Here is a 12,953-nt window from a genome sequence, read left to right as displayed (position 1 = left end):
AGACATTAATAAAGTTTAAAAGCCCACTGGTACTTTAATGCAAGTCTAACCTGGAGAGGCTTGATTTCTCATCGACTAAGAGCCTCGTTGATACTGGCCTCGAACGCCACGGTCGAATTGACATATTGGTTAACGACGTCGGGAAATCAGAGCCAGGCCGTTCGGCTACGGTGTTATCATGCAGTTCACCAAGGCTACTGCAGTAATATATGCCGGCCGAGGTGTCAGGTTGAACACTGTCGTGCCTGGCTTGATCTGTAGACCTTATACACACGACCTGGAAGAAACATATAGAATCGACCGTATCTAGATTTTGCGTCTCTCAAGATGTCCTTTGCCAGTCAAACCGCAAAATGCTTCCAGTTCCACTCTCCACAATATAAAGCACTTGCAAATCAGGCCGTCCCCACGTCAGATTTGTCGTACCCACGCCCTCTGGACTCTGGATTGTTGCCATGATTTCACCGTTGCTTCTATGCACAAAGGCCCGTCCAAGCGATGAATGTACAACAAAGATACTCCCTTGCTCATCCTCGGCCATCCCATCGGGTCCACCAGTCCCATAGTAGCTTGAAAACCGGCCCACCCTTTGGACAGACCCGTCTGGCATAAAAGGAATATGCCAGACCGCATTATCCCTCGTCATGGCAACGAACAGTGCGGACTCGTCTCGGCTGAGAACCAGTCCATTCGGGGAAGGACCATTCGAAAGAATCATTTCCAGGCGTCCATCAGGCGCAAGCCGGAAGACGCGCCCCGTTGGGTCATGCAGGCCTGTCATACCTTGGTCGGTGAAGAAGATACTTCCATCTGACCGCACAACCAAATCATTTGGCCCCTTGAACCGCTCGCCATGATAGCGAGCATCCAATGTTCTCAGATCTTTCGTGTGAGGATCTAATTCTAAGATTCCTTGCTTGAAATCGGCGATCATAATTCGTTGCGTCGTGGAATTCCATGCCAGTCCGTTCGGTTCGCCGTCATACTCAATAACCAGAGACCAGTTCTTGGAGGCGTCGATCGAGAATATGCGGCCATATGGGATATCTGTCACAAAGAGACAATCGAGATCTCGGACCCAGATGGGGCCTTCAAGGAAAGAATCGAGTTTTTCCCTCGCTTTTGGTTCAGTGAATGTTCTGGGAGACCTGTACGGCGGAACCGGGGGGTAGACTCGTCCAAAGCTTCGCTTGAACAACCTGGTCTGGGTTGTGATTGGCACTCATGGTGTCTTTCCTGTAGAAAAAAAGATAAATTTATTTGTACCAGACGATTCAAGTGAAATAGGGGAATGGGTGATACATAGGCAATTCCAATATAATAATTTCCTAGATAATTTTACGTTAAAACTTCCCAAATTCAGATACCTCGTTAAACTCGTTTTGATGAATATCGACATTCGGAAGCCGTCCACCAGCCGAGAGCTGCGGGAGGGCCCCGCATCCTATGATTGGCCGGGTGCATCTCGTGTGATGTTCGTTTGATGTTTTCAAATCTGGCCGTAAGTTCACTTGTGAACACATAACAAAACTTGTTTAGTATAAGGCAGCAGGCTTGGTGTAGAACTGGGCCGATAGCGGCGAAAAGGTCGGCCTGAATCCGCACCGTAAACACAATCGGAAGGTTTCCGACCCGCAGTAACATATATTGAACTTGGAATCTACTGTTTTATCTTAAATTTTTTTTTTTTTTTTTAAAAAAAAAAAAAAAGAGTGACTACTCAATACTCTCTCAGCAACCACCATATCTTTGGTCTTCTTTAATCTATCATGGAAGCCACCCTTGCGCATGTAACAGCCACCTGGGACCGCCAGCGTGAAAACAGCGCAATATACTCCCTTCTCCTCGAGAAAATCGACATCTATTACGCCGAAAACGGGCTTGTTCGCGCCCGGCTTCCTATACAACCCCTCCACGTCAATTCCAAGGGAACTCTCCACGGCACATTGTCAGCATGTTTGGTGGACTGGGCGGCTGGAATGGCCATTGCGTCAACTGGGCCTAGTACTACCGGAGTCAGTACAGATTTATCGGTATCCTACCTTTCCACAGCCAAAGCAGGGGATATTTTGGAGATTGAAGGGCGGGCTTTGAAAATAGGCAAAACCCTGGCATTCACCAGAGTGGCCGTTGGTAAATCTGTTGAAGGAGGAAAGTCCATTCCGGTTGTGGAAGGGTCGCATACCAAATATGTTAAGCAATAACTACGCAATCGCAATAGTTAATGGTCAGAACTTGCTATGGATTTCTAGTCTCTTCCTCTCTAACAGTAGATTAGGAAACAGGAAAGAAAGCCCGCCTCAAATCCAGGACACTGTGGCCCTTGGGATTGCACTCACGGGCTGGAACCGAGTCTAGTCATTGCCGTCAGCCCGTCACTATTGAGGTATGAGCGGGAGCTCTCCGCGATGGGATCGGACGGGATGCATCCGCCTGTCACGAAGACCCACTAGTTTGACCTAGTAATAATTCTCTCAAAGGAATTATTGGGTATGGTCATATTAACTCTCAGGTATCTGTCTTAGCAGAAGCAATGGGACTATCTGTCATATACTATGATATCCTGAAGATAATGGCATTGGGTGCTGCCCGTCGAGGGAATATAGATGTTGTTCGGGTATCGGTATATAAATCTGTTCCTGGCTCCACGGGCTCCACTCTCCACCCCAGAACTCTCTTATTTTATACTTGCATAGAGTATGTATAACTTGTCAGCCATTCTTTTTGAGCAATATAGAATACAGCCTATAAATCATATCAGTTATTCCTGTATAATCCCATATTTGGATACAGCAAGTACATACGACCACAGGGTGTGGAAAACAGGGCTTCCCGTCCGCTCAGCCGTACTTAAGCCACACGCCGGCTGGTTAGTAGTATGGTGGGTGACCACATGCGAATCCCAGCTGTTGTATGTTTTTGCTTCACCTCTTTTTTTTTTTTTTTTCTTTATATAAAGAATATGTAAGGCACCGGAAGATGCCAGGACTCCAGCAACTACTAAGCAATGTGTCACGACCGCCAAAGCCACGAACAAGTTGAAATTCGCATGGAACACATTGAGATCCACAGGATGTAACCTCAGTCCACATATTTCGTACATATGTGCTGGGATATTCGCTGCTCCAAGTTTCGTGGATGTTCACACGAATCAATGCAAAAAATCTTTGTCGAACCTTTACAGGGTGTTTTTAAACTCCCGGAAGATAGCTGGGAGGAAAGCACCCAGGTCTGAAGGTGTTAATTGTTAGCACGAGGTTCCTCCTCAAAACGGCTAGAGAGCGCAGAGCTTACGAGTCATTTCAATGTTGCAGTGCACTGCTAGGTCGTGGCCAAGCTGGGCGGTGCTATGGTTGCTAGCTGCGATGAAGAAACGCGACCGCAGCTCACGATAACCACTGGGCATTCGGCGAACCTGGTGCATCAGGTAGGAGGTATCGTCGAACTCAGTGGTAGGATAGTTACCAATCATGACTTTGCCAATGACGATGGTCTCAATGCCCAGCTCGGGCCAAGCAGTGGTGTTGAAACCAAGGGATTCCGGGTGGACAAATTGAATGCTCAGTTTGGCGGCGTCGTTTCCAACATACTCATCAATGTAGGAGGTCGTGCCGATATACCGTTCAGCATAGCTTTGATTGCCCCAGTCTTCTGTGTAGGGGATGCGGTAAGAGTACTGATGGGCAAAAACTTTAAAATATATATTAAAATGGTACTGTTTTAGTTAGAAAAGACTAAATATTTAGATAGGAATATTTAGGGGAAGTAATATTATAGAGAAAACAGAAATTAGGTAGAGATATAAACATGGACGTCCGCCCGAATTTTTGCACACGGCAAATTACCACTCGTTAGGGGACGCCAGAGACTAGGTAGTAATACCTTGGATTAAAAAACAGACATAGGAAGGGCAACCGCTGCTTTTAAGCGTCTTATAGAAGCGATTGATTCTCGGCCTTCGCAATCTAGCTGCCGGATCTTACATCCATTCTGTTGCGTAGAAACGTCTACTATTCTGGAACAGGATGTCAACTTTTATTACCCTTTAGTATTAGGGTTATGGATAGGCTTGGTAGTCTAGGAGAAAGATATTAGGTACAAGCTCGTACCTGGGTAAAGACCCAGAGGCTCGCAATAATTGTAGGGCTTTGTACCAGGGTAGAATAGTAAATAGATCTATGAACTTCATTTAGTGCAGATAAACAAAGTGCTGAAGCTGGGCTGATCGGGTCGAGAAGGGGGATTGAGAAGTTCAGAGATGCTGATGCGGAGGAGCTCTGGCAGAAGCACTGATTCCGCTGTCATGGTGAGGTGGATATTTACTTAGTCTTGTATATTAATACTAGTTGAGGAGCTCCAGGAGGAAACTTTAGCCAAGTTAGACAAGAGCCTGGTACACTAATCTAATATTTAGATATTAGGTGTACTTTCTAATAGATTTATTTAAATACAATTAAATTATCTAGAGTATCTATTCTCTTCTTTATAGACTAGAGAATATAGTTAAGATAAGAGTTATGGGCAAGGCCCGAAATGAGCTGGTTGCGTACTCGTCGGCAATTAGATGACTATTGCGGATACAGTGGCCTAGGGCGTGTGTGAAGAGTAGGACGCATGAATTTTCACAATATTTATATTTTTATTATAATTATTGGAATAAGTACCGTAACTTCTATTAGCTACTTCTGGTGGTAGATATCTAGGGATCCGCAACATTGTCCGCCATGAATAATGTATGTATTTAATTTGAGGAGATTTGTGCCCACCAATTCAGGTCTCGGTCACAATGAAGATGATTCTAACATTCGACCATCCGCGTAAGCCAGTTAAGTAAACCCAGGCTTACCATTCTTTATTCAACCATTTTCCATTCATCAGCGTAGCTATGCTCCTCCGGATATACGGAATTACGGATTTGCCGCCGCAGAATGTCATGACGCCATGTTGGTGTAGCTCTATAGTTATTTAAGATGCGCCGCTTGCAAAGCCCCCGAAGTAACTAGGCAAGGCTGTGCTAAATTAACTTTTCCTCCACGATATCCACTACCTTCGGTGATAAGCGGAACAGCACATCCATGGAGACAATTCGTGACTCCGCGTTTGGCAAGCTGGTTCGCTTGTCGACGAAGTCTCGATTTCTTAAGTACCCCGAAGAGGTAGACCAAGTTACTTGCCAGCAGTGTCGAAAAGCGCCACCGCAAGTCAAAGATGAAGAGACGCCACCGTCACCCACAGAGAGTGCAGTGGAAGATGAGACCTGGGGTTTATACAGCGTCATGTCGCAGGCTTCCCGAGTGACGCGGCGTAATTCTTGGCAGCCGACTCGCAATGGAAGCGAGTGTGGCATTCGGCCAGGAACTGGGTCGGGGGAAGGTGCTATTGTTGTGGATTGGCGAGGAGCAAACGATAGTGAGGTATGGCTGTTCCCGAAGTGGAGGGAGGGCTGCTTGATATTCATGGTTATCGCTGCCAAGAGGAAAAGCTGATAGAAGTACCTAGAATCCTCAAAACTGGAGTACCAGGAAGAAATTCCTTGTCAGTTGTGAGATATGGCTGCTCACGTTTGCCATTTATATCGGCTCTGCCATTTACACTCCGGGTATCCCTGGCGTTTCGGAGCAGTTTGGAGTGAGTAGAGTCGCGGCCGTCCTTGGCCTCACTCTTTTTGTTCTCGGGTACGGCCTCGGTATGCATATTCGTTCCTTCTACTAGGCCCGGAAGTGAATATCTAACAGTGTAGTAGGCCCGATGGTCTGGTCTCCGCTGTCAGAACTGCCCAACATTGGTAGAAGCCCGACCTATGTCCTCACACTGGTTGTCTTTGTCTTCTTCCAGTTTGCTGTTATCTATGCCAAAAACTTTGGAATGCTTCTTGCATTTCGATTCCTCACGGGTTTTATTGGCTCCCCTTGTCTTGCGACCGGAGCTGCATCCATGGGTGATATTTGGAACCCCAAAGCCCGTGACTACATGATAGGCATCTGGGGATGTTTTGCCATTTCGGCGCCTGTCCTAGGGCCGCTTGTCGGCGGGTTCGCAGCCTCGGCTAAGGGATGGACTTGGACCATCTGGCAGTTACTTTGGGTCTCTGGATTCACTCTTGTCATTTTGTTTTTCCTTCTGCCAGAGACCTATGCCCCTAATATTTTGTGTCGCCGGGCCCGACGGATTAGAAGAATCACTGGCAACCCCGAGTACATGTCTGAGTCAGAGATAGACCTCAGGCAACTGGACCCGAAGGTTAGTACTCTTGAGATTATCTTATACCCATGATATCTCTCGTACACTATTAACGACTATTTGGTAGGGGGTTCTATTCGAGGCGCTTGTCAGACCGTTCCAATTATGCTTCTTGGAGCCCGTCGTACTCCTTATGAACTTGTACATCTCTCTCATATACGGAATCCTGTACATCTGGTTCGAGGCTTTCCCAATTGTATTTGGTGAAATCCATGGCTTCAACCCCGGCCAAACCGGCCTAGCCTTCCTAGGAATCCTGGTATCTACCTGCTGCATTACGATCCCTGCCTACTTCTACTGGAAGTGGAAGTACCAATCCAAACACTTTGACGAAAACTGGAACATCAAACCAGAATACCAACTTCCGCCTGCCTGTGTCGGCGCATTTGCACTCCCCATCTCCTTGTTCTGGTTTGGCTGGACAGGCAACTTCGCCTCCATCCACTGGATTGTCCCCATCATAGCCTCCATGCTCTTTGCCGTCGGCGGCTGCCTCATTTTCAACAGCATCTTTACCTACCTGGCGCACGCGTATCCGAAATACGCAGCCTCCGCCCTGGCAGGAAATGACTTCATGCGATCCTCGTTTGGAGCAGGCTTTCCGCTGTTCGCTACTGCCATGTTTCATAACCTCGGCGTGGGCTGGGCGTGTACACTCCTGGGCTGCTTGTCTGTGCTCTTTGTTCCTTATCCGTTTGTCTTGTACGTCTTTGGAAAGCGTATTAGAATGGCGAGTAAGTATGCTCGCCATGATATCTGATGCCAGCGATTCGGCGTAAATTACTATTTAGACGGACGGAAAGCCCTAATCAAGATGCCAGTCAGCACAACCATTCTCTACAGCAATGAGTTATCAAATAGAGAATGATCGAACAGTTATTATATGCATGCCTGCGTTGGCCAGAAGTACAACATATCCAGACCACAAACATTTAGCACCAAAGGCTGGGCATAGTCTTCTCGGCATCGATCTGTACGTAACTGGGGTTGGCGATGCAGTGCTCGATTCGGTGATACCAGGCGCTCGCTAATTCTGCGCCCGATGATCTTCGTTCACGCGATGTCTCGTCCATCATTATTGGATTCGCCCAGACCAGCTGGGCCAGAGCGCGTCATGCCCAGTCGCCAAGATCTGCCGGCAGGCTCCAGTCCACCAAGATAGCAAAGCCTACCCCATATTTGGTAGGATCGTTCCCAACGGTGAACTATACTCAACAGCTCATATCCGCTTCGGGCGATATACGCCGCCATTGACCTGCATGTATACATATGATGATATGCCATGGAATGCATTGCCATGAATACACTTGGCAGCCAGCGGGAGCCGCAGATAAATATGAACATGGTCCAGCATCAAAGCTACAGTTCATCCACAGAAACATCACAAAATGCGTTCTCTACGGTTGGCGCAGCTCCTGCAATTCCTCCTTCCAGCCGCGCTTTTACCAAGTGTAGCATCTGCCAAAATCAACTGGTCACCATGCGAGGGCGAGCCGTCCCTGCAATGCGCAACTCTAGATGTCCCCTTCGACTACACCAGTTCCAACTCCACTGAAACCCTTGCTCTCCAGCTCATCAAGATCCCTGCACCGCTGGGCTCAAAGGGGAGTATCCTCGCTAACCCCGGCGGACCGGGACAGCCTGGACGGGCGGGGATCGTGGGACTTGCTTCTCCTCTTCTTGCGTATGTCTCCTTTTTTATCTTTCTTTCTTTATTTTTTCTTTTTTTCCTTTCTTGATACTCGAGACTAAGAAGATAGGTTGACCGGCGGCGAGCACGACATTATCTCATTCGACACACGGGGGACGGTAAAAACCATCCCGTTCGAGTGTACCCAGGGCGAGATCGATCGCTATGAAATGTACAAGGGGGTTGTACCCGGGAATAGCTCCGAGGGGACTCTAGGGGGGCTCTGGGCGCGTGGGACCATCAACGCCGAGCTATGCGCGCAGAATGCGTCGAAGATCGGATCCGTCTTGACGACGGCGTTTGTGGCTAGGGATATGATGCAGATTGTGGATGCCCTTGAAGAGGACGGACTGCTTCGATACTGGGGTATGCTTTTGTAGTATTTAGGCTATGAAGTACTGACTTACTGACTTCTGGTTAGGGTTCTCGTATGGAACTATTCTAGGCGCAACAGTGGCCTCCATGTTCCCGGATCGAATGGACAAGGTTATCCTGGACGGCGTGATGAATCCGCACGAGTACTACCATACAGCTGGGTAATTTTTTCTCAATTACTCCTTGAACGAGAAAGCTAACAGCCACAGCAACATCGAAGAATGGGCCGACTCCGACGCCGCCTTCTCCGACATCTTCGCCCACTGCGTCAAAGCCGGCCCAAAGCTGTGTCCCCTGGCAGCACACAACAAAACAGCAGCAGCCCTAGAACAAATAACATTCCAACTTCTCGACCGTCTCAAGCTCCATCCTACCACCATCGGCCCAATGCTAATCGACTACCCGGGGCTAAAGGGGTACATCATGGGAACCGTATCCGGAATGCAAGGCTGGCCGGTCTTCACCATGCTGCTCGACCATCTCCTCTTCGGCGTCGAGTACGAGGACCTAGAAGAGATCCTGCAGACCACAGCCGCGGTATTCAGCACGAATCCGGACCTGCGCGAAGCGACCAGAACGGCGTTTATGGCTCTTACGGGGATCTACTGCAGTGATAACCAGGTGCGCGGCGGCTCGCTGCATGAATTCATGCCTACAGTTCGGAAACTGTATAGCACGAGCCGCGTAGCCGGGGATAATTCAGTCGGGTCCTACATCGGCTGTCAGCAGTGGCAGATCGAGCCGAAGGAGACATACCGCGGGCCGTTCACGGCAGAGACTAAGACTCCGGTGTTGCTTATTGGGAACACGCTGGACTCGCACTCGCCGCTGAGGTCGGCGCATAATGTCAGTGCTGGGTTTGAGGGGAGTGTCGTGCTTGAGGTTAATGGGAATGGGCATACCTCGACCAATGTACCGAGTTTGTGTCTGCTTGAGAAGACGACGGCGTTTTGGAGGGACGGGACGCTTCCTGAGGAGGGGACGGTTTGTGAGAGGGATGTAGAGCCGTTTACGGGGTTGTGGTGGGAGGATATTCTGAAGGATGGTGACGAGTGAAAGTTGTATGTATAGTTAATGATCCTTATTAATTGTTAATAGTCGCAATATAGTTATCTCATTAAAGGTGCCCCGCGCATACCCCGCATTGGCAGCAAATAGGAAGAATATCAGATACAGCAGTAGTAGAACCGGGCGGAGTTAGCGTACTCCGTTATATCCGGAAAACACATATATAAGGCCTTCCCCAGTTCAATCTAACTCCATCCCTACTGTGCTCTGTAAGCTTCTCTCTACCATGCCAAACGTCCTCATCCTCGGCGGCTCAGGCTACATCGGCCTCGCGACAGGCCAGTCCCTCGTCTCCTCAGGTAACTACAGAGTCTGGGGCACAGCCCGCAGCCCCGAAAAGGCCAACCTCCTCCTCCAAAACGAAATCACCCCGCTCGACGCAGCCACAGACATCACAGACCCAAACTCCCTCAGCTCCGCAATCCTCGACAATCTCATCGACATCGTCGTGGACGCCACCTCAACACACCAGCAAGGCGGTAAAGTCCTAGAAGGGGTGAAAACCGCCGCAGAAAGACGCGCCAGCGACCTCGCTAAAGAGGGTATTGTCGGTCCTAAGCTTGGGTTTGTCTACACCTCTGGGATATGGGTTCACGGGTCTACGACGGAGCTAGTCAGTGATCTTTCCCCTGTTGATAGCGCGCTGTCAACGGGGAAACCCCCGCGGATTGTTTCGTGGCGCGCAGCTCAGGAACAGGCTATTCTTGCCTCGAGAGATGTGCTCGAGGTTGCGATTATACGACCCGGGCTTATTTACGGACGGGGGTCGTGGATTTGGACCCCCTGGTGGGAACCGATTCTTGATGCGAAGCGAAGTGGGAGCACCGAAGTTATTCAGATTCCTGCTGATACTACAGCGCGTCCGTCGTGTGTGCATATTACCGATACCGCGGCTGGACTTCATGCTGCTATCGACCGTGTCCATGGGGAGCTGGGGACATGGCCTGTGTTTGATCTGGTTACTGAGACAGTCGGGGTGCGGGATATCGTCGAGGCAGCGAAATCTAGCCTAGGCGTTACGGCCGAGGTGGAGTATACAGGGACCAAGGGGGATGTCATGCTTGAGGCGATGAGTACGGCGGGGAATTCTGAGGGAGGTAGGGCTCGGGCTGTGCTGGGCTGGTATCCCAAGCGGACGGAGTTTGTTTTGAATATGGCTGTGTATATTCGTGCTTGGGAGGCTGCACTGGGGTAAAATATTCTAGCCCGGTACCTGCTAATCAATATCTATCCAAGAACTATTATCATAAGTAAACAAAAAAAGGCGCGGGACACTTAGGGTTTGGGCCGCACGTGATGCTTCCCGTTTGGTTTGAGGATTAGCCTCTGAAAAACATACCACCGATTTAGAGACCAATGATTTCTTTGCACATCAATTTGAGCCGTTCCATAACCCCAACCAAGACAGGCAAAATAGAGGGATTGCGCGGGAACGTGTACCCGCAGCTCCACCTACAGCGAAGGCCAGCCATACTCGCTGGGAAGCGGCTCCGTGGCATAGACAGGCACACTCCCGGTCCCTAATATATCCTGCCAACCCGGCCACGAAAGCAGATCAGGCCCAGAGTCGGCGCCTATATGACTCGGACTGAACGTCGAAGTTCCGTAACTGGGTGTAAGGTCGGGGGGCGGGGGAGGCGGGCTGCCAATGGCTAACCCATCAGCAGCGGTTTCAGCTTCTTGACTACGCACGATGGTCGGCGACGTTTGCTGGGCGAGCTGACTGCGGATGGTCTTCAATTTCGGCATCGAGCTGGCAGATATTATACTGCTGAATATCTTGTGCACAGCATCAGCGACTGGCCAGTAGCTGGCGACCTCGTGGAGCAATCGTAGTACGCGTTCGAGCTTCCTGTGTGTCTGGAGAGTGAGGACGGTTGGACGGTGCTGCTGTGCACAGAAATCCAAATCCAATTCGGAGGCGATACTGATCGAGGCGGCGAATAGTACGGAGACGGAGCTGAACCAAAGCGAGCAGATGTCTCCGCTTGTGATCGCGCCCTCGAACAATTCTAGGAGAGATGTGGTTACGGCAGGGCAAATTTGCTGGGACTTGGTTCGTTGCTCTGGTGACGCGATTCCGCTGGGAAGTGCGTCCACCGCGCGATGCAGAACTAGCAATGCGAAGTTGTAGTGGATTTGCAAATGGTAGCTCCAGAAGGATGTATTGCGTGTTCCGGTGACGGACAATAGCGGCGGTAGGTCCATATACCAGGACAATAGGGACGCCTCGGTCTCTGAGACGGCGGCCTGGAATGATTGAGTTCCTCTAGAAAAGCGTTTAATAGCACCGGGGCTCATGAGCTGGATGATCTCAATCAATATTTGGCATAGCCCAGCCTGTTGTATGCAGAACTGCACGTTGAGATCTGAGAAACCATCTCCCAGGACATCAATATAGTCATCTTCTGTGGGAAGGGGCTGGTCGTAGCTATCCGGTGATATCATAGTCGGTCGTCCGTGGTGTAGACTTGATAGGACATCTAGTTGAACAAAAGCCCACCAGATGCGCCTGAAGCGGCGTCTCTCGCTGGCAGTCATTCTGGACACGGCGCCCTGACTCAAATCCCGATGCATGCCCAAGCCATATGCGATTCTGATACCAACCCCGACCCAGTAGTACGCGTTGGCACTGACATCGTCTGCGCCATCAGGGAACCATGCGAACAACAAGCAGCTTTGCACCAGGGTAACACGGTCGTTTTCATGCCTCAAATTGAAGAGAGTTGTCGCTCGTTTATATAACAGACTCTGGAAGGCGAACCTATCCTGGCTAATCGCGGGATCGTCGCAGACATGTGCGCCTGCAAGTAATACCGATTGCAAGATCAGTAACGGAGGGAGATGCTCAGGATCTTCATACTGCCGTTTGAACTCCTTCTCGTCTACAATCGGAAAGCCAGGATGGATCTTTTGAAAGTACGCCTTGACGATGGCGTCCCGAAGAGGTTTTGGTGGTAGTTTGGACAGCTCCTCGTCGATGCGAGTATACCATTGGCGATCTGGCCGTGTGAAATCTGGTTTCCATGGCAGACATGGCCTGATGGATGGGAATGGAACGTGAAGGTGGGTCGTGACGGCATCATCGCTGGTGAGATTCACGAAGAGGTGGACGATATTCGAGGTGGCCGTCCCTACGTAGGCAATCCGTGGATTATCAAGCTCCAGTGCAGGGCATTGTAAATGAGTCTGTAGGCCGTCATGAAAGAAGGTTGCCAGAGTGCTTCGAGCCGCAGTGTCGTCGGCTGAATTAGAGACTTCCTCTTGAGACCTGCTTGCGCCTCTTGTTGTTTCTGAAGCAGCATCTATGGGATGGCGGTTCGGCAGCTCCAAGGGCAGAGCAGGCTGAATGGGAACTTGTGTATTAAGGCGAGTTGAACAACCACGAGGATGACGCCTGCCGCGAGATCTCGGGGCCCTTTTGCCGTGCGACCGACTCCCTGCCAAAGCGTATCTAGAAGAGCCGAGTTAGGAGGTGAGCTGCACACAGGGCCGGCAGCTACTAACGTGCATTGAATGCCTGTCCGACTGCAGCCTCGACAGATTCCATTTTCCTGCGGCAAACACCGGACCTTCCGTC

The 12,953-nt window shown here is 50.0% G+C and overlaps 7 protein-coding genes across 7 annotated transcripts; 4 read left to right on the top strand and 3 right to left on the bottom strand.

The window, feature by feature from the left end:
* Positions 1-322: 322 nt before the first annotated feature.
* On the bottom strand, positions 323-1,399 carry ASPSYDRAFT_56435 (SMP-30/gluconolactonase/LRE family protein; the record flags this gene model as incomplete). The annotated part of the gene is made up of 2 exons (XM_040849210.1): positions 323-1,184; positions 1,368-1,399. 2 exons carry the CDS (start codon positions 1,397-1,399, stop codon positions 323-325), a joined length of 894 nt encoding a protein of 297 aa, XP_040704833.1.
* Positions 1,400-1,713: 314 nt separating this feature from the next.
* Positions 1,714-2,240, top strand: ASPSYDRAFT_42865 (PaaI family thioesterase). Its single transcript, XM_040846547.1, has one exon. It carries the CDS (start codon positions 1,770-1,772, stop codon positions 2,202-2,204), a length of 435 nt encoding a protein of 144 aa, XP_040704832.1. The 5' UTR covers positions 1,714-1,769; the 3' UTR covers positions 2,205-2,240.
* A 938-nt stretch (positions 2,241-3,178) lies between these two features.
* On the bottom strand, positions 3,179-3,989 carry ASPSYDRAFT_87586 (uncharacterized protein; the record flags this gene model as incomplete). The annotated part of the gene is made up of 3 exons (XM_040851866.1): positions 3,179-3,231; positions 3,295-3,715; positions 3,984-3,989. The coding sequence occupies 3 exons, from the start codon at positions 3,987-3,989 to the stop codon at positions 3,179-3,181; spliced, it is 480 nt and encodes a 159-aa protein (XP_040704831.1).
* A 1,086-nt stretch (positions 3,990-5,075) lies between these two features.
* ASPSYDRAFT_87585 (MFS transporter) lies at positions 5,076-7,000 on the top strand (the record flags this gene model as incomplete). The annotated part of the gene is made up of 4 exons (XM_040851865.1): positions 5,076-5,414; positions 5,500-5,686; positions 5,744-6,240; positions 6,308-7,000. The coding sequence occupies 4 exons, from the start codon at positions 5,076-5,078 to the stop codon at positions 6,998-7,000; spliced, it is 1,716 nt and encodes a 571-aa protein (XP_040704830.1).
* Positions 7,001-7,628: 628 nt separating this feature from the next.
* Positions 7,629-9,361, top strand: ASPSYDRAFT_29532 (uncharacterized protein; the record flags this gene model as incomplete). Its single annotated transcript, XM_040844660.1, has 4 exons — positions 7,629-7,924; positions 8,001-8,296; positions 8,352-8,466; positions 8,509-9,361. 4 exons carry the CDS (start codon positions 7,629-7,631, stop codon positions 9,359-9,361), a joined length of 1,560 nt encoding a protein of 519 aa, XP_040704829.1.
* A 216-nt stretch (positions 9,362-9,577) lies between these two features.
* Positions 9,578-10,767, top strand: ASPSYDRAFT_42864 (NAD-dependent epimerase/dehydratase family protein). Its single transcript, XM_040846546.1, has one exon. It carries the CDS (start codon positions 9,600-9,602, stop codon positions 10,566-10,568), a length of 969 nt encoding a protein of 322 aa, XP_040704828.1. The 5' UTR covers positions 9,578-9,599; the 3' UTR covers positions 10,569-10,767.
* A 58-nt stretch (positions 10,768-10,825) lies between these two features.
* On the bottom strand, positions 10,826-12,923 carry ASPSYDRAFT_130630 (fungal specific transcription factor domain-containing protein; the record flags this gene model as incomplete). Its single annotated transcript, XM_040840563.1, has 2 exons — positions 10,826-12,813; positions 12,881-12,923. The coding sequence occupies 2 exons, from the start codon at positions 12,921-12,923 to the stop codon at positions 10,826-10,828; spliced, it is 2,031 nt and encodes a 676-aa protein (XP_040704827.1).
* Between the last annotated feature and the right edge of the window lie 30 nt (positions 12,924-12,953).

Source organism: Aspergillus sydowii (assembly GCF_001890705.1).
Source record: "Aspergillus sydowii CBS 593.65 unplaced genomic scaffold ASPSYscaffold_3, whole genome shotgun sequence".
Classification (NCBI taxonomy): domain Eukaryota; kingdom Fungi; phylum Ascomycota; class Eurotiomycetes; order Eurotiales; family Aspergillaceae; genus Aspergillus; species Aspergillus sydowii.
The sequence above is the reverse complement of the archived record's forward strand: the minus strand, read 5'-3'. Positions and strand labels throughout refer to the sequence as shown.

Coding starts and splice junctions, on each gene's coding strand:
- ASPSYDRAFT_42864 (XM_040846546.1), top strand. CDS start 9,600: ATGCCAAACGTCCTCATCCTCGGCGGCTCAGGCTACATCGGCCTCGCG.
- ASPSYDRAFT_42865 (XM_040846547.1), top strand. CDS start 1,770: ATGGAAGCCACCCTTGCGCATGTAACAGCCACCTGGGACCGCCAGCGT.